Consider the following 20,191-nt stretch of genomic DNA (forward strand, 5'->3'; position numbering starts at 1 on the left):
GTGGGTGGGGGCAGCGCTGAAGGTGGGTTCTCGCGCACAGTGTGCTGCTGCAGTCTCCTAAGCGGGGAGCAGACTTAAAAAACTCTGAGCCCCAGAGGAAAGGCATTTAATTGATTAATCAAATAATCGATTATCTGAACGAAATATTGCCCGTCCATCTCGTTTGGATAATCGAGGTTCCTCTGTACATTTCATCCACTGCTCTACAGTCACCAATGTGTTTTGTCACATCCTCAAAGAATTCAGTAAGGTTTGTGAGATATGACCTGCCCCTCACAAAGCCATGCTAACTATCTCTAATCAAGCTATGCTTTTCAAAAAATCATAAATCCTATCTCTAATAATTTGCCCACCACTAACATAAGACTGACTGGTCTGTAATTCACAGGATTATCCCTATTCCCTTTCTTGAACAAGGGAATAACATTTGCCACCCTCCAATCATCTGGCACTACTCCAGTGGACAGTGAGGATGCAAAGATCATTGCCAAAGGCTCAGCAATGTCTTCCCTTACTTCCTGTAGTAACCTTGGGTCAGGGGACCTTTTCAAACTTTCCAGCACATCCTCCTTTTTAACATAAACCTGTTCAAGCATATCAGCCTGTTTCACGCTGTCCTCACAATCGACAAGTTCCCTCTCACTAGTGAATAATGAAGCAAAGTATTCATTAAATACCTCCCCTACCGTGGGCGGCACGGTGGCACAGTGGTTAGCACTGCTGCCTCACAGCGCCTGAGACCCGGGTTCAATTCCCGCCTCAGGTGACTGACTGTGTGGAGTTTGCACGTTCTCCCCGTGTCTGCGTGGGTTTCCTCCGGGTGCTCCGGTTTCCTCCCACAGTCCAAAGATGTGCAGGTCAGGTGAATTGGCCATGCTAAATTGCCCGTAGTGTTAGGTAAGGTGTAAATGTAGGGGTATGGGTGGGTTTCGCTTCGGCGGGTCGGTGTGGCCTTGTTAGGCCGAAGGGCCTATTTCCACACTGTAATGTAATCTAATCTAATCTAATCTACCTCCTCTGACTCCAGGCACAGGTTCCCTTTATTATCCCTGATTGGCCCTACCCTCATTCTAGCCATCCTCTTGTTCCTTAGCTAAGTGCAGAATGCCTTAGGGTTTTCCTCACTCCTACTGGCCAAGGCTTTTCATGCCCCCTTCGAGCTCTTCCAAGTCCATTTTTCAGTTTTTTCCTGACTACCTTGTAACCCTCTACAGTCCTGTCTGATCCTTGCTTTCTCAACCCTAAGTAAGCTTCCTTCTTCCTCTTGACTAGATGTTCCATATCCCTCGTCACCCAAGGTTCCTTCACCCTACCATCCCTTCCTTGCCTCAGTGGGATAAACCTGTCCAACACTCGCAGCAAGTGCTCCATAAACAGCCTCCACTTTTCAGTCATGCATTTTCCTGAGAATATCTGTTCCCAATTTATGCTCCACAGTTTCTGTCTAATAGCATTGTACTTCCCCCTCTCCCAATTAAATACTTTCCCATACCACCTGGTCCTATCCCTCTCCATGACTATAGTAAAGGTCAGGGAGTTGTGATCACTATCACTGAAATGCTCTCCCAACAAGAGATCTGACACCTGACCTGGTTCATTGCCAAGCGCCAAATCCAGTCGGCCTATCTACATATTGAGTCAACAACCCCTCCTGGACACACCTGACAAAATCTGCTCCATCCAAACTATTTGTACGAAAGAGGTTCCAATCAATATTAGCGAAATTAAAGTCACCCATGACAACAATCCTGTTACTTCTGCACCTTTCCAAAATCTGCCTCTCAATCTTACTCCTCCGTGTCTCTGTTGCTATTGGGGGTCTAGAGAAAACTCCCAATAAAGTGACTGCTCCTTTCATGTTTCTGACTTCCATCCATAATGACTCAGTAAACAACCCCTCCTGGATGACCTCCCTTTCTGCAGTTGTTATACTATCCCTGATTAGCAATGTCACTCCCCCACCGCTTTTACATTTCTACTTTTGAAACATCTAACCCTGGAACATCCAACAACCATTCCTGTCCCTATGATATCCACGTCTCCGTAACGGCCGCAACATCGTAGCTCCAAGTACTGATTCATGCTCTAAGTTTAACACCCTTATTCCCGACACTTATTGCGTTAAAATAGACACATTTCAATGCATTGCGCTGACTGCAACTTTGCCCTATCATCTCTCTATCCTTCCTCACAGACTCTCTGCACGCTGTGTCTGCGTGTTCACCCATTCACCCCATTCTCTGATCCATAGCTCCATTTCCCATCCCCCTGCCAAACTAGTTTAAACTTTCCCAAAGAGATCTAGCAAAACTCCTGCCTCAGATATTGGTACCCCTCCAGTTCAGGTGCAACCCATCCTCCTTGTCCAAATCCCATCTTCCCCAGAAGGCAGTGTGATCATTCATGTCCTGCACAACTGCAGTGAAATCATGGATACACTACATACTGCAGTGATTTATACATGTGTTACACACCAAAGTGATCTCATGCACGCACTATACAACTGCAAAGATTAGATACATGTATTACAAGGCTGCAGCGTGGCCCTGCATGAACTGCTCAACTGCAGGGGTTCATTCAAATACTGCACAACTTCAGTGATCTCATGCACATACTGGACAGGCACCGCATGGTCATTTTTAACTGAAAAACCACATTGAGGCCATGCGTGAACTGCACAGCTGCATTGAGGGCATGCATATACTGCATGGCTGCAGTGATCTCATGTGTGTGCTGTACAGCTGCAGCTGAAGCAGATTGCAAGTCAATTTGCAGTGAGCTAACCCTGAGACTGACTACCAGCTGGACCCAGAAGATCTAGAACTGTCTACAAGCCAGTTGAAAACTGGGTAATACATAGATCCATTCAAAAGGAGGAAGCATAAAATCCTGAGGAAAATCGCTCCAATGAAGAAACATTTCATAAAATTTCACTTAAGACCAATCACATTCTGAATTCATTATTATGAACATAATTTGTCTATTTGTTCTAATCTGTTGCCTAGTTTCTTGGGGATAATGTGATCTGCAGGTGGACCTCCTACTCCCACATGAAGTACTAATATATAATATGTTAGATTAACATCTCGATATACAATATAGGCTGAGTCAACAGCCCCCACTGTAGCTTTTGTACAAACTACAAACAAAATCTTGTGGAGTGGCTCTGGAGGTTTTTATAGAGAATGTCAAGTTCCCAGCAAGAGATGTAAACAGGATAGGATCAACTGATACTTTGCTACGCAGCCTCTGATTTTCTGCCCATTTGTAATAATGAGGCAATTAGTACTGATAGGAAATAGACAGTAACTCTCTTCCCATTTTGACAGATTAAATCACTGGACAAACCAATCAGTTAATTGGGTTTTCCTTACCTTATCTGAATATATTGACATGCGTGTGGTCAAGCCAATGACAGGAATTCGGTAGAAGCCAGCTGTATAAGACACAGGAGTAGGGGTGAGGTGGTCACTTGGGCCGGGTGGGTGACTCACCAATATCGCGTAAACCTGGGAAGAAAGAACCACACACAGTGATGTGAAACATCCAGGAACTAACATTCCTCCAACATCAGAACACCAGTGCCTTGCAGAGTTCTCACCCTACCAAACTAAAAAAAAGCAGTAATCAGGGTCTCAGTCACTGTTCCTCCCCTCTCTGTCACCCATTTCATCAATTCTTCCCAATCCCCAGTTAGTAACATCCTTTCCCCATTGGCTGGCTCTCACCCCATCATTTACCCAGTTGTCAGTGCTACATTGCCCTTGCCCAATAATAGAATTATACTTCTCTCCCTTTTCCACTCCTCACTGTCAACTAAAATTACAGAGAATTTACAAAGAAATTTAATTTTACCTGCTTGGTCTCTGCCATTGTGAACCTATGCAAGACTCCTTCTACACAAATTACCTTTTCTTACCTGCCCGCTTTCTGTTTTCTCTCACACACACACACACACACACGTGTGTATCAAACCTCTGTTTAAATGCACTGATGCCGCCTGGTGTATTGACTCAAGTTGACAGCGAGTTGTACATTCCAGCCACCCTGTGTAAAAACGTTCCTCCAAAGCTACAGGCAATCGACAGGTGAATGTCCTACAAAGTTCTCCCCAGTTTTCTAACCATCATCCCTCAAACCATCTCACTGAAACAGATTGCCTAAATCTTAGGTGGCACGGTGGGTCAGTGGTTAGCACTGTTGCCTCACAGTGCCAGGGACCTGGGTTCGATCCCTGCCTCAGGTGATTGTCTGTATGGAGTTTGTACATTCTCCCCATGTCTGTGTGGGTTTCCTCCCATTGTCCAAAGGTGTGCAGGTCAGTTGAATTGGTCATGCTAAATTGCCCGTAGTGTTAGTGCATTAGCCAAATGGAAATGGGTCTAGGTGGGTGACTCTTCAGAGGTTTGGTGTGGACTTGTTGGGCTGAAGGGCCTGTTTCCACACTGTAGGGAATCTAATCTATTTGTAGGAGTTTGCTCAGCATAAATTGACTATAAAGTGAGTTGTCCAATAATCTTGAGAACTACTGTATAAATGCAAGTCTTTCTTTTGATCTTTTACACATGCACCTCATTCCGTGTTGCTTACAAGTTGAAACAATCTCTGCACAATCTGGTTGGGTATAACTGTTATGTCACGGGGTAAACCCCTTCGCTAATTTAAACCAGTCACACAGAAAAGCTAACCTCACCTCATAATCTGTAAAAATATGACTGACAAAGAACTACCAAAGCTGAAAAATGTGTTGCTGGAAAAGCGCAGCAGGTCAGGCAGCATCCAAGGAACAGGAGAATCGACGTTTCGGGCATAAGCCCTTCTTCAGGAAAGGGCATTCCTGAAGAAGGGCTTATGCCCGAAACGTTGATTCTCCTGCTCCTTGGATGCTGCCTGACCTGCTGCGCTTTTCCAGCAACACATTTTTCAGCCCTGATCTCCAGCATCTGCAGTCCTCACTTTCTCCTAAAGAACCACCAAATCCCACTATTTAAAAAAAATTAACAATTTATTCTTTAATTCCAAGAGAAAAAGAGAAGACTAAACAACAACTATCTACACTGTAATCCTCCTTTGTCTAATCGATTTATCTGCTTCCCACTCTACAACAATATACCAATCCAATAAAATCCCCTGATAAGTTTTACAAAATAATTCAAAATTTCAAAACCAGCCAGCTGTCAGTCTTCCCTTTGTACTTTCCTCTGTAGATTTTCCTGAGTCGTCTTCGGTTTTCTGCTGCACAGATTCCATATGAAAAGAGAGTGTCTCTGTGGGCAGTCTACCTGTTGGTGCTCTCTGCCACTGTGGCTAACTGGTCAAAATGCTTGATTTTTATGGAAATGTGTTGCTGGAAAAGCGCAGCAGGTCAGGCAGCATCTAGGGAACAGGAGAATCGACGTTTCGGGCATTAGCCCTTCTTCAGGAATCATTCCTGAAGAAGGGCTAATGCCCGAAACGTCGATTCTCCTGTTCCCTAGATGCTGCCTGACCTGCTGCGCTTTTCCAGCAACACATTTCCATCTCTGATCTCCAGCATCTGCAGACCTCACTTTCTCCTGCTTGATTTTTTTACCCTACAACATCAGATTGTCTCATTGGTTTGATGTCATAAAAACAGTAAAATTCAAGTTCGATTGGATTTTGGTGTGTTGGGGCATAATTTAAACTAATTGACTGAATTCAAATTTGTTGTGTACCATTGCAACTCATCGCAGCTTTTTTTTCACATCTAAATGTTACATTTCTAAAATTTTCAGCACACGCTGTGCCTTTCTAGGGCCATGCCAGCTTTCACACTCTCTTAATGAGAAAGTACACATCTACAACTTCATAAAACAACATTCCACAAAAGTTAACATACAGTTGAGGGAATTAAGCAATCCCACAACCTACTGGATCAGATCCACGTTTTTCATTCCTACTGCTTTTTTAGTCCAAGGACATCCAGATCTCCCAAAACAGCAAATTTCAGTTTGTCATAATTTTAAAATTTATTTTGCTTTTATATTGTTCCTGCTAAAGTTAATAAGTGTATACTTTCCCCATTCTACTTTGCCTGCTATCTCCATCCTGTCTACTTGACCTACCTGTGTTCCTCTTCACTCTCTATATCCTCCCCATGGGTTACAATCCCAATAAGATTTGTACCATCAGCAAACCCAGATGCAATATATTCATTCTTGCCATCTTAGTCATTAATATAGACAATAAATAGCAATAGTCTGTCAACCCAAAGCTGTCTCACTTATTCTAATCTCTGCTTCGTTTACATGATCTAGTCTTTAAGGCATGTCAAAGTTTTACTCCTAACTTTATGAGTCTTTCTCTTGTGCAATAACTACATGCGCACCAGCTTATTGAATGTTTTTTTTTGGAAATCCAAATATATTACATTCATTAGTCCACCTTTATCTACCCAGCTAAATTATAGGTGAATGTCTTACAAAGTGGTTGGAGCCAGGTGGACTTTGTTAACTATGTGATTTTTGATTGGGGTTGTTAACTTGGACAAATCAGGAAAGCCTTCGCTGACCAATATAGCCAGACAAAAAAAAGAGAAAAGAAAAAAAAAACAGAAGAAGCACTACCGCAGTTAGGCGGTAGGGTGGGCGTAAGGAAAAAATATGTACATAACCAGAGGGAAAAACAATTAACCAGGAGAAGCATTGCTCACTCTGGGCTTTGCTTCCCATGGGTTTATTGGTCGCACGGGTGTCTTTTCTGATGGTGTAAATGTTAATGAAAGTTATTTTCACTTGGTGTTTTTCACCGTACCTTGCACCTACCCACACATAAACATGAGTGCTGAGGAATATGAGCACTACTGCTGTATGGCAATTGGGGATAAAAAAGAAAGAAAAAAAAATCGAGAAAAAAATAAATAACCAGGAGATTACAATTTCCTCAGTTGAGGACTGGTCTGAGCTGACTGACCACAGCCAATGTACTATGCACTAGTAAATAACGGGTGACTTGGTGACGGGACACCAGCCTCTGTGCAGTGATTTCAGTGGTGGTGGGAGAAAACAGGTTGGGCCTGAAGAACATTCGCATGCAACAGTTATCATGGAGTTGGGGTATGAATTTCTGGCGTCATGCCTCTACTTGGGAATCTTGACTCTCATTTGACCCCGCTGTCGAAGTATGTGGAAGGAGTGTCATACTCCTTCTGGGTCAGATGAAAAGCAATGAGTAATCCTTCTGACTGTGTGTGGACCCGCATTTTTGGTTGTAACTTTCCAGAGGCACCAGACACTAAAACCTTCCAAGAGTTGACAGAGTTGGTTAAGGAATATTACGACCCCAAACCTCCTCTAATCCTGAGATGCTATTGGTTCTATTCAGCATTTAGAGAACTGGTGGAATCCATATTGGGATTTTTCTCGAAGTTACAGTGATTGGCTGATGCATGTGATTTTGGGTTAACCCTGAATGAGATGCTGAGAGACCGTTTGGTCTGTGGGAATAACCATGTAACTATGGGGATTTTAAGCAACTGATAAACCACTTCCCGCAGCTGGGTAAATACCCGATCCCTTGCATTGAGGACTGTACGGAAAGTTGGTGGAGGGGCTGTCCATGACGAAGCTGGACATGAGCCACGTCTACCTGAACCTGCGACTACATTGAGGATCCCAGAAGTAAGCTACAGTTGTAACCTATAATAGTTTATATCAATATAGACTGCTATTCAGGGTATCATCAGCCTGTACTCCTTTTCAGTGGATCCTGGAGAACATTTTACAAGGGCTACCCAACGTTGCCATTTATCTGAATGACACACTAATAACAGGGAAGACCAATAAAGATCACTTGGAGAACCTGGATGTAGTGCTTAAAGGTTTCCCCCAGGCGGATGTATGCCTTAGAATGGAAAAATTGTATTCCATGAGCCAAAGTGGTTTACTTGGGTGACAGAATTGACAAAACCTGGTTACATTCATTTGAAGAGAAAGTGACTGCGATCAAAAGAGCTTTGATCACTCCCACATCTGTACCTGAGCTTTCCTTGGGTTGGTGAATTCACATGTAACCTGGCCTCATCATGGCACCCGTATACCTGCTATTGCAAAAGGGTCAGCCTTGGCAATGGTTACAAAGCCAAGAAGCAGCCTTTAGGGAAGTGAAAAAGCAGCTATCATCATCTAAGGTGTTGGTCCACTATGATCCGAAGCGTGAAATAGTGCTGACATGCCCGTACGGTATTGGGGTACTGTTGGCTCACCAGTGGCCACAAGGACAGGAATGCCCAATAGCGTATGCTTCCCGGACTTTGACTGATACCGAATGCAAGTATGCTCAGATAGACGAGGAAGGTTCGGTGGTTATCTTTGATGTAAGGAAGTGTAGTGTTTGGAACAAAGTGGATCTCTTTAACTACGAGGCTCTTGATTTGGGTTGTTAACCTGGGCCAATCAAGAAAGCCTTGGCTCACCATATAACCAGGAGATTTATGTTAGAGTCTGGGTGTCTTGGAGAAGGAGCACGCAGTCTCCACCAACACCCTGGAGGTGTTCAGGGAGAGGTGGGCGCCGCAGGGAGTGGAGTGCATTATTTCCCCCTCCAACTCTATTTTGATTTAGTCCCTACCCTCCCCTTCACTGTTTTGATCACACAGCACTGCCCTTTGACGCGAAGGGCAGTGTTTGTCACTGGCCACCCGGGTGTTTTCCTATATTCCTGGTGGTGGAAATTGAATAAAGATTCGTGCACTTTATGTCTTTCACTGTGTCTCACACTTACACACACACACACACACACACACACACACACACCTCTGAAGACCTCCTCGTGGGTCTGCTCCTGGGCCTGGCCAAACTGGCCATCAACAGGTCCAGGCAGCGGGCCGTGGAGGGGGTCGTTAGGGCCGACTGCCTGCCCCTCTTCCGCGGTTATGTTAGAGCCCGGGTGTCCTTGGAGAAGGAGCACGCGGCGTCGACCAACACCCTGGAGTTGTTCATGGAGAGGTGGGCGCCGCAGGGAGTGGAGTGCATCATTTCTCCCTCCAATTCTATTTTGATTTAGTCCCTACCCTCCCCTTCACTGTTTTTGATCACACAGCACTGTCCTTTGATGTGAAGGGCAGTGTTTGTCACTGGCCACCCGGGTGTTTTTCTATCTTCCTGGTGGTGGAATTTGAATAAAGATTTGTGCACTTTGTGTCTTTCACTGTGTTTCACACTTGCGAAAAAAAAAATAAACAGGTGTCCGACTGCCTGCCCCTCTTCCGCGGTTACGTTAGAGCCCGGGTGTCCTTGGAGAAGGAGCACGTGGTGTCGACCAACACCCTGGAGTTGTTCAGGGAGAGGTGTGCGCCGCAGGGAGTGGAGTGCATCAATTTCTCCCTCAACTCTATTTTGATTTAGTCCCTACCCTCCCCTTCACTGTTTTGATCACACAGCACTGTCCCTTGATGTGAAGGGCAGTGTTTGTCACTGGCCACCCGGGTATTTTCCTATCTTCCTGGTGGTGGAAATTGAATAAAGATTCGTGCACTTTGTGTCTTTCACTGTGTCTCACACCTGCACACACACACACACCATGGGTGCTGGGGATAAAATAAGCACTACCGCACTTAGGTGGTAGTGTGGGGGTTAAAAAAAAAGAGAAAAAAAAAATAAACAGGAGAAAAAAATAATAATAAATAAATAAATGTTGTTTCTTCACTGGCCACCCGGGTGAAAAGAAAAAAAAGAAAAAAAAAAATTAACCAGGAGATTTATGTTAGAGTCTGGATGTCTTGGAGAAGGAGCACGCAGTCTCCACCAACACCCTGGAGGTGTTCAGGGAGAGGTGGGTGCCGCAGGGAGTGGAGTGCATCATTTCCCCCTCCAACTCTATTTTGATTTAGTCCCTACCCTCCCCTTCACTGTTTGATCACACAGCATTGCCCTTTGATGTGAAGGGCAGTGTTTGTCATTGGCCACTCGGGTGTTTCCTTTCTTCCTGGTGGTGGAAACTGAGTAAAGATTCATGCACCTTGTGTCTTTCACTGTGTCTCACACCTGCACACACACACAACATGGGTGCTGGGGAAAAAAATAAGCACTACGGGGGTAAAAAGAAAAGAAACAAAAGAGAAAAAAAAAGAAAAAGAAAAAAATAACCAGGAGATTTACGTTAGAGCCCGGGTCTCCTTGGAGAAGGAGCACGTGGTGTCCACCAACACCCTGGAGCTGTTCAGGGAGAGGTGGGCGCCACAGGGACTGGAGTGCATTATCTGTGGGGGTGGGGTTTGGGGGGAGGTAGCTGGGAAAGCGATAGGTAGATGGGGTAAGGGAGAAGGTGATAGATCAGAGGGGGCAGTGGTGGACGGGTCCGGAGGTGGAGGCTTGGAACTGGATAATGTGGGGGAAGGGGAAATGAGGAAGCCTCCATTTATCCCATGTGGTTGTGGGGTTCAAAGGTGGAATATGAGGTGTTCCTCCTCCAGGCTTCAGGTGATAACAGTTTGGCAGTGGAGGAGGCTCAGGACCTGCATGTCCTTGAGAAATGTATCAGCCATGATTGAATGGTGGAGCAGACTCGATGGGCAGAATGGCCTAATTATGCTCCAATATCTTATGTTCTTTAAACTCCAATAAATTAGTTAACCATGACTTCCCTTTGACAAAACCATGCAGACTCTGCCTTATCACCTTGAACATATCCAAGTGCCCTGTTTTAATGTCTTTAATAGTAACTTCTAACATTTTGTTCAGATGTCACTGGCCACTCGGGTATTTCCTTTCTTCCTGACAGATGTTCAGCTAACTGGCCTGTAGTTTCCTGCTTTCTGCTGCCTTCTCTTTTTGAATAAAGGAATCGTCAAAAATGGAAGCAGATTGGCCAAACTCTATTTCCCTTTCATAAAACAAAGTTATGTCGGCTGTGCATGGTTATGAGTTTCAAAATATATTGCTAACATTTGATCAATAATGTATTCCAACATATTCTCAATGACTGATATCAGCCTGATTGATCCATCATTCCCTACGTCCCTTTCCCTACTTTTTTCAGGAACAGGACATTTGCTAACTTCCAATCTACTGATACCAGTTCAGAATCTGGAAAATGTTGCAAGATCAGACCCTGTGCTCAGTGTCTCCGTCGGCCCATTGTTTTATTACCCTGGAATGTAGGCATCAGTTCCAGCTGTTTGGTAAGCTTCTATTTTTGAGTTCCTCACTATCAATCATCCCTCAGTTCCCCACTAATTTTGGTATTGTTTTTGTGCCTCCTTCTAAGAAATAGAAAATAAAAGAGAGTAACGATAGTGTTATCACTGGCCCATCGGTCTGTTCCCTTATTAGAGACAAACAATTGGTGGTGGATTAACTTGAAGGTCACCATGCCTCATGTGATCAGACAGGTTGAGAAGGAGACCCCTTCATGGTAACCTCAGCTGCTGTGGGAACTGAACCCATGCAATTTCCACCTCCCAGCACTTAAAAACAGCTGTCTAGCCAACTGAGCTAACCACCCCTCAATAACAGAGGCATGGGCCGTGATGAGTGTTTTAGATTATTGGGCAAATTTTAGAGGGAATGTGAGGAAATGTTTTTTGAACAGCAAGTGACAAGAGTCTGGACCATGCAATACCAAGGCCGATGAGGCTTTGGGCTAAGTGCTAGACAACGGGATTCGATTAATTATGTGCTTGTTTTTGACTGGTGCAGACTCGATGGACTGAATCGGGTATTTTCTGCACTGTAGACCTCTAAAAAGATTAGGGAAGTCAAGGTCTCGAGATATAGGCTGTGATGAGGTCAGGGGATCCAGGGGATGGGCTGTGATCAGGGTTGGGGAAGGGGCTGCGATGGGGTCAGTGTTGGGGGATGATCCATGATGGAGTCAGGGATCAGGGGATGTGCCATGATGGGGTTGGGGGTCAGGGGATGGGTTGTGATGGGGTCAGGTGGTTGGGCTGTGATGAGGTCATGGACTATGATGGAATCAGGGGATTGGGGGATGGGCCGTGATGGGATCGGGTGTTGAGGGTTGGGATGTGCTGTGATGAGGGCAATTTCCTATGAGCCAAAATGATTTCTTTTTGGGCTTGACTTTTTCCATTATGTGGCAGCAACAGATAAATGAATCTGGACTGGGAGGTCTGCACTGTATCAGCAGCACTCAGTTACATCCTCATGAAATGGCTCAGATTTCTGAGGTTTGGAATATTGCAGTAAAATTGCTTATAATATAATTTGGTTAAAGTACCATTTAATATCAGAAGGTTGATCCACTCAAGAGGCCCATTAGGTCAATAATACTATCAACAAAAGGTTGCAATTACAGACAAAGGAGGAGCCCGATCTGTGAGACATGCGAACCTGCAATACTCACGCAAATACTTTTATCAATTTGTGTGGGGTCAGCCCTCTACACAAGCAGCACTCCTCCAAATCAAATGTTCCAGGAACCTAACTATAGGAAATATATGAACTATTTTCAACATGTAAGCTGATCCTGCCCGGAATCTGCTCTCTGAAGAAAATGTACAGCCATTAAATCTGACCAGCTGGTGCCTCCACTGCTAACTATGGGATATTTGTTGCAAATATCTCTGTTTTGGCTCCATAACCTAAAGAAGACTTTCCCAATAACGCATGGTTGGCTTCAGTGGGAAGGGGAAGTTCAGGAAACAAATGCAGAAACAACTATTCAGAATCTGAAAAGAGAAATGGCAAGTGTGTATTTTTGTGAAAAGACCAAATTGAAACCTGAGAAAAATGTTTGATGGGATTTACAGAATATTTCCAGTATTTCAGATTCTACCGTGTTCTTTGCATTTCAGCGACATTGACATGACAACATAAAGAAAAGAAATAGTCATTGCAGGATTCAGCCATCACTGCCAATAAAGGATCAGAGAAGGGATCCTATGTGTGTATGTTTGTTAGTTGTTGTACCTATCTATGTACACATGGTGGTATACGATGCAGATAGATGTCGACATCAGTATATGATGTTATTCAATCTGTGTGGTCTGTAAAAAATGCACAATTACACTTCAGTACAGCACATCAGAAGGCTCACTCAGTGTCAGTTAACAGCTTCCTGAAGAAATTCTTTTTATTCCCTTATGGACTTGGTCAGAATTTATTTTCCTACCCCTCATTGGCCTAAGAGTCAGGCACACTGCTATGTGTCTGCAGTCGCATGTAGGTCAGACTGGGTAGGGACAGCAGATTTCCATCCTACAGAGAGCAAAATGATTTTTTTTACAACAATTGAATGCAGTTACATGGTTGCCATTGGCTAGTTTTTTTATTCTAGATTTTTAATTAAATTTAAATTTCATGAACTGCCAATGTGTGGTTCAAACCAATGTGCCCAGGACTTAGGTCTGGGGCACTCTATTACTGAATCATTGAATCCCTACAATGTGGAAGCAGGCTTTTTGGCCCATCGATTCCACACTGAGCCTCTGTGGAGCATCCCACCCAGCATCACCCCCTCCCCTATCCCTGTAACCCTGCATTTCCCATAGTCAATCCACCTAACCTGCACATCTTTGGATGTGGGAGGAAACCAGAGCACCCAGAGGAAACCCACACAAACACAGGGAGAACGTGCAAACTCCACACAGTTGCTCTAGGGTGGAATTGAACCCAGGTCATACAGTCATAGAGATGTACAGCATGGAAACAGACCCTTCGGTCCAACCCATCCATGTCAACCAGACATCCCAACCCAATCTAGTCCCACCTGCCAGCACCCGGCCCATATCCCTCCAAACCCTTCCTATTCACATACCCATCCAAATGCCTAATAAATGTTGTAATTGTACCAGCCTCCACCACTTCCTCTGGCAGCTCATTCCATACTCGTAACACCCTCTGCGTAAAAAAGTTGCCCCTTAGGTCTCTTTTATATCTTTCCCCTCTCGCCCTAAACCTATGCCGTCTAGTTCTGAACTCCCTGACACCAAGGAAAAGACTTTGTCTATTTATCCCTCCATGTCCCTCATGATTTTGTAAACCTCTATAAGGTCACCACTCAGCCTCTGACGCTCCAAGGAAAACAGCCCCAGCCTGTTCAGAGTCCCTGTCACTGTGAGGCAACAGTGCTAACCAGTGAGTCACCATGCCATCCCCACCCCCCCCATCATCCAAAGACAGTACCACTACGCCATTAGATCCCCTAGAAAAGCATTTACTTAATATTTCACAGCATGAGCAGATCTGAGTATACTGCAGAATCCAGAAATAGCATCATACAATTTGCAAATATAAAACTGAACTGAGGCAATCAGATCTGCTTTAAGCCATGGAACTAGGTATGCATAGCTCCAAGCTACTGTAATATGTCTGGCATGGAGGTCAAAAAAGGCAGAGTTTATTCAACACTGTCCCGAACTGGTGCCAATTTGTCTCTGTTTCCTGAAAGCTGCAAAAAGGTCTTGTATTTCTCATCTGTAATGAAGTCTGGGGGCTGAGCCTATCATGTCTCCTCAAACACACGCTGAGACTAACTAGCTCCTGCCACCTTTCAATGGCAGTGCTGCATGATTATTATTTATAGAAAAACTGAAGATGTCCCAGAAAATAATAAGCCTCCTTTTCCTTCTTGTTTTCTGCCAAGTACTACCATACTGCAGGCATAAATTAAACACATTTAACAAAGAGACAAAGAGAAACACCTTGTGTTTAAAATCAGCCACAATGATTTTTATGCAGCCATCACAGCACACATTCTGCAGCAAAACCATCCAATAAGCTGCCAAAGGATGATTCAACATTTTCCTAAAGCACCATGTGGGCGGCACAGTGGTACAGTGGTTAGCACTGCTGCCTCACAGCGCCAGAGATCCGGGTTCAATTCTCGCCTCAGGCGACTGACTGTGTGGAGTTTGCACATTCTCCCCGTGTCTGCGTGGGTTTCCTCCGGGTGCTCCAGTTTCCTCCCACAGTCCAAAAACGTGCAGGTTAGGTGAATTGGCCATGCTAAATTGCCCGTAGTGTTAGGGGTAGGGGAATGGGTCTGGATGGGTTGCGCTTCGGCGGGTCAGTGTGGACTTGTTGGGCTGAAGGGCCTATTTCCACACTGTAAGTAATCTAATCTAAATTACAATGGGATTGTGAGTAATTGGAAGTATATAGTAAACTACTACAGAAAATTGAATAAAGATTCGTGCACTTTGTGTCTCTCACTGTGTCTCACACCTGTGCATACACACACCATGGGTGCTGGGGAAAAAATAAGCACTACCGCAGTTAGGCGGTAGAGTGGGGGTTAAATAAAAGAAAAAGAGAGAAAAAAAACAGGATTGTCAGGGGTTCTGATAAAAAAAAACTACTACTGAATCAGCATAGTTTTGTAAGGGGAGATCATGCCTGACAAAGCTGTTAGAATTCTTTGAGGAGGTAACGCACAAGTTAGACAAAGGGCAGCAGTGGAGGTGACCTATATGGATTTCTAAAAGGCTTTGACAAGGTGCTGCATCGGAGGCTGCTAAATAAGATAAGACCCCCGTATGAGAGGCTTGGTATGGGAATGGATTAGGGTAACTGGCAGAAGGCAGAGAGTGCGGATAAAGGGGTCTTTTTCAGGATGGCAGCCAGTGACTAGTGGAGTTCTACAGGAGTCAGTGTTGGGATCACAACTATTCACATTATACATCAATGACCTAAACAAAGTAACTGAGGGCTTGTTGCTCAGTGTGATGCAAAGGTAGATGGAGGGACAGGTAATGCTGAGGAAGTAGAGAAGCTGTCGAAGGATTTGGACGGTCAGGAGAGTGGGCAAAGAAGTGGCAGATGGAATAAAATGTGGGGTAGTGTGAGATTGTGCACTTTGGTAGGAAGAATAGAGGCATAGACTATTATCTAAATGGGGAAAGGCTTCAGAAATTTGAAGCAAAGGGTCTTAGGACTCCGAGTTTGGGATTCTCTTAAGGTTAACATGCAAGTTCAATTGGCAGTTAGGAAGGCAAGTGTGCAGTGTTACCATTCATTTCAACAGGGCTAGAACACAAGAGCAGAAATGTATTGCTGAGGCTGCATAAGACTCTGGTCACACTGCATTTGGAATATTGTCAGTAGTTCTGGACCCATATATAAGGAAGGATGTGCTGACCTTAGAGGGGGTCCAGAGGCAGTTTGCAAGAATGATTCCGGGAATGAAGGGCTTGTCATGTGAAAAGAAGTTGAAGATCTGGATCTGTACTTGCTGGAGTTTAAAAGGATGAGGAGGAATCTCATTGAAACTTATAGCTAACTGAAAGACCTGAATAGAATGGATGTGGAGAAAATGTTTCCACTATGAGGAGAGTCTAGGACCCAATGGCACAGACTCAGAATGAAAGAACAGCCATGGAAAACATGAGATAAGGAGGAATGGGTGATCTGTGCAACTCATAGCCGCAGTGAGCTTTGGAAGGCAAGTCATTGAGTGTATTTAAGACAGAGATAGATAGGTTATTGGTTAAAAAGGAGATAAAAGGTTTTAGGGAGAAGACAGAAGAACAGGGTTGAGCCACAATTGAATGGTGGAGCAGACTAGATAGCCTGAGTGGCCTAATTCAGCTACTATTTCTTTGGTCCTGTGGTGGTCACATGATAGTCTTATGGTGTTCTTTTGGCTGCCTCGCCAATGTATTTCAGTGGCTGTAAAGTGCTTTGGGACATTTTGAAGTTTTACAAGATGTGCAGGAAGGGGGAATAGGGAATGGTTGGAAATTGGTAATGGCATCCAGTGGCACACCCTGAAGCCATGAGGACATGGTTTCAAATTGCATCAAGGCAGCTGGTGGAATTTGAGTTCATTTAACAAATCGGAAAGCTGAGTTCAGTCATGGTGACCATGACAACTATCAACAATTATTGTACCAACCCATCTGGATCATTAATGTCTTTGAAAAAAGGAAATCTACCATCCTCACCCAGTCTGACCTATAAATAAGTCCAGACCCATAGCAATGTGTTAACTGTCTGAAATAGCTGAGGAAATCACTCAGTTCAACGGCGATTAGGATGGGCAACAAATGTTGGAATTCCTGGTGATGACCATATGCCAGGGTGCAAATCAAAACCTATGGAAATGCAAGAGTCTCTGTCTCCTATTGATCTTCACAATGGGAAGCTGCTACATATCTGTGTAAGAAGCCTAATTCTGGGGAAGTGAGCATGAAATCTTGGGGAGTAGTCCAGTGCTCAACTGTCCAAACTGCTGTCCTTCAAATGTGATGCTCAGTCAACATCCCATCTTCCATCTCAGATTGATGCAGAAGATCCCATGGATTAGGTGTCTCAGGTATCCTGACCAATAAATGTCCTTCAGCCACCATCCCTCAAACATGACATATGACATTGATCCTTGTGGGAGCTTGCTGTGCACAAATTTGGCTGCTTCAATTCCTACACAGTGACTATGCCTCAATGATTCTATATTGGCTGTAAAACGTTTGGAACAGTCTGAAGTGATGATGGATATTCTGTCTCTTCCTTTTAATCTGGTGAATGCTCTTCATGGGTGGAATGCTAGAAGAGCCCCTGTACTCTGCTCTGCGCCGAAAAACCTTTACAACATCCAGCAGCAAGCGTGCGGAGGTTCAGTAGTTAGTAAGAGGCTTAGCAATATATGTCTGGCTGCAGGGAGCATTCATTCTCCATGCAGTAGAGTGTGGGTGGACTCTGGCTGCTTCCAATTCAATAGCTGCTCTCAGCCACAGGAAGCAATGAGGTACCAGACACCTCTCCAGAGAGGTACCCAGAACAGGAAGGGTTCCTCAGAGAGCAGAGTCCTGTCTTTCATCTCCCTGGCACATAAGACGGTTATCATAAAAGAGCAAACATTATCAAGAAAATGTCAATATAAAAAAGAAAAGAAATATGAGTTAGTATTGCAGCTTTAAGGTATGGCTCAAAGGTATCCTAAGCTTTGCAAGCTAGAATGGGGATAACGTTCTTCGTGCTAACTCAGTAGCAATCAGACTTGACAGTGTCCTATCAGAGTCTCACCACACCAGCCTCTTTCTTCTACTCTGAGCACTCACCCTCCCCTCAACTGCAATGTCATTTCTAAAGCTGCCTGGCTATTGCATCGGTGCCATCAGACTCACAATAGGCAATATATTGATTTTTCAATTTTATATTGTGCATAGCCTGGCCTCTACCTAACTCTCTCCTTCTGTAATATACTTATGCTCATCTAATTCTGGACATAATGCTGAGACTTTCAGAGACAGAGAAGCTGAGGTAAGGCTGAGGTAAGCTGAGGTAGTTGGCAATGCAGTGAAGATGGAGATCAGTGTGTTCCCATTCTTTTCATCCATCATTGCTGCTGATGTGTTTTCAGTTACAAGATGACAGTCTCTGGAATTCCCTTCCAAAACCTCTCTGCCTGGCTACCTCTTGATGCTCCTTTAAGCTGCACCTTTACTTGTTTGACATGACTTTTGGTCTTATCCTAATGGTTCCTTCAATGGTTTAGTGTCAATACTTACCTGATAGTGACCTTCACAATGTTAAATAAATCGATAGTGAAGAACACTATTCCTGTTTTTCAATTCTCCTTCCCCATAGTTTGTCCATCCCATGCATCAGCAAGAACTTTTAACCTAATTTCACATCACACACCTTCTGTCTCTACCTTATTCACTCTGCCACATTCCGTCATTATCAATGTTTTGTAACCCACCTCAACATTGATTTTTCCAATATTCCCTCAAATTTCTCCTTATCCATAACTCAGCTGCCCCAATCCCTGACTCACACTCTCTTTTGTCACCCCAATTCCATTTGGGGTCTCTTGGTCCCAATTCTTTACATTTAATTTGTTTTTAACTCCTCGTATTTAAATGAATTGCTTTTTCCTCCAGTGCATTATCTTTCTCCTTCGCTGCTGACCCACACCCTCCCAACATCTCTCCTCAAACACGTAATCCCCTGAATCTGGTCATGTCAAATTCATCAGTGTCCATGCTGACAAATTGCTAATGGACGACTGGGGTAAGTATTTCTGATTGTTACTCAGTGCCAGTAAGTGCTGCCAATTAATAGAGTACAAGTAAACGTTTCTAGTTAGTGCTCACTGTTAGTAAATGGTACCAATTGGTAATTAGTACAGCTAATACCACCAACTGGCAAATTGTGCTGCTTAATAGCTGGCATGAGTAAATGGTAACTGACTTAAATCTCAGTGCCAGTAAATGTTGCTGGTTAACGACCAATTCTAGTAAATCGTGCTAGTAAACTAGTAAATGATGCTGGTTTTCGTACTGAATAATGCTTCCAATCATTCGTCAAGACTAGTAAATATTACTGCTCAGTACTCAAGGTTAGTATAAGGTTGCTACAGAATGCTCAGTCCTAGTTAACACTCTGGTTAGTGATAGTCAATAGCGAGAGCAGACTGCCACCTTTACCTGACTGCTGATCAGGTCTTCACACACTGCCAGGGCCATCTGGATAGCGTTGGGTTTGTGAGTGACCGCCGTGGCATTGAGTTGGATTTTGTAGGTTCCGTGTTTCCGGTTCGCCTGCGCCACCGCCTCCCTGAAGATATTCTCCGTCTTCTTGGTGCTCAGCACCGCGCCGATGTTCACCACTTTGGGCGCTGCTTGGCTCTGGAGGGGGAACACGGCGAGGAAGCCGAGCAGCAGCCGGATCAGACGGTCCATGCTGTCTGCAGCGCCGGAGCTCCTGGATCTCCCTGTCCGGCCACTGGAGCCCGCAGCCCTCTGGCCACTCCGGCTGCAGGGGATAGCAGGGGACAGGAGCGTGACTCCCTGCCCGGCTGCTGGATGGAGGATGGATGCTCCTTGCCCTTCTCTTCCCCTCCTCTCCTCTCTCTCTCTGTGTGTCCCTCTCCCTGCCTGAGCTTGCTGCAATGCTGTAGCCTGCTCCTGTATCATTGGTGCTGATGCTGCTGAACTCTCTATTCTCATTGGTCCTGCCGCTTCTCATTGCCAGCTCCTGTGTTATTGGCCGCATCTTTCCCCAGTCCCCAGCTTCCCGCCTCGGGGCCTGGTTGCTATGACAAACCCATCCCGCAGATACCCGGCTGGGGCCCTGAGGCAACGTATGAAATTCTGAGAATTGTCGATTGCAAGGATTTCCAATCCTTTTACCCTCCCTCCCTCCCTATCTTTCCCTCTCTCCCACTCCCCATCTCTCTCTCTCTCCCTAACTCTCTCTCCTTCTCCCTCTATCCTTCTTACTCTCCCTGTTCCAAGTCCTACCATTCTCTCCTTGAACCTCTCTACCTA

General features: G+C 44.7%; 1 protein-coding gene across 1 annotated transcript in view; it reads right to left on the bottom strand.

Moving 5' to 3' along the window:
• Positions 1–19,772, bottom strand: part of grin1a (glutamate receptor, ionotropic, N-methyl D-aspartate 1a) — a 185,550-nt gene extending 165,778 nt beyond the window's left edge. The window contains exons 1-2 of the mRNA XM_043719686.1: positions 19,349–19,772; positions 3,375–3,509 (exon numbers count right to left, since the gene is read on the bottom strand). Of these exons, the coding sequence (XP_043575621.1) occupies positions 3,375–3,509; positions 19,349–19,603 (390 nt within the window). The 5' untranslated portion in view covers positions 19,604–19,772. The remainder of the gene's footprint in view (positions 1–3,374; positions 3,510–19,348) is intronic.
• Between the last annotated feature and the right edge of the window lie 419 nt (positions 19,773–20,191).

This window comes from Chiloscyllium plagiosum, chromosome 30 (assembly GCF_004010195.1).
Source record: "Chiloscyllium plagiosum isolate BGI_BamShark_2017 chromosome 30, ASM401019v2, whole genome shotgun sequence".
Taxonomy (NCBI): Eukaryota; Metazoa; Chordata; class Chondrichthyes; order Orectolobiformes; family Hemiscylliidae; genus Chiloscyllium; species Chiloscyllium plagiosum.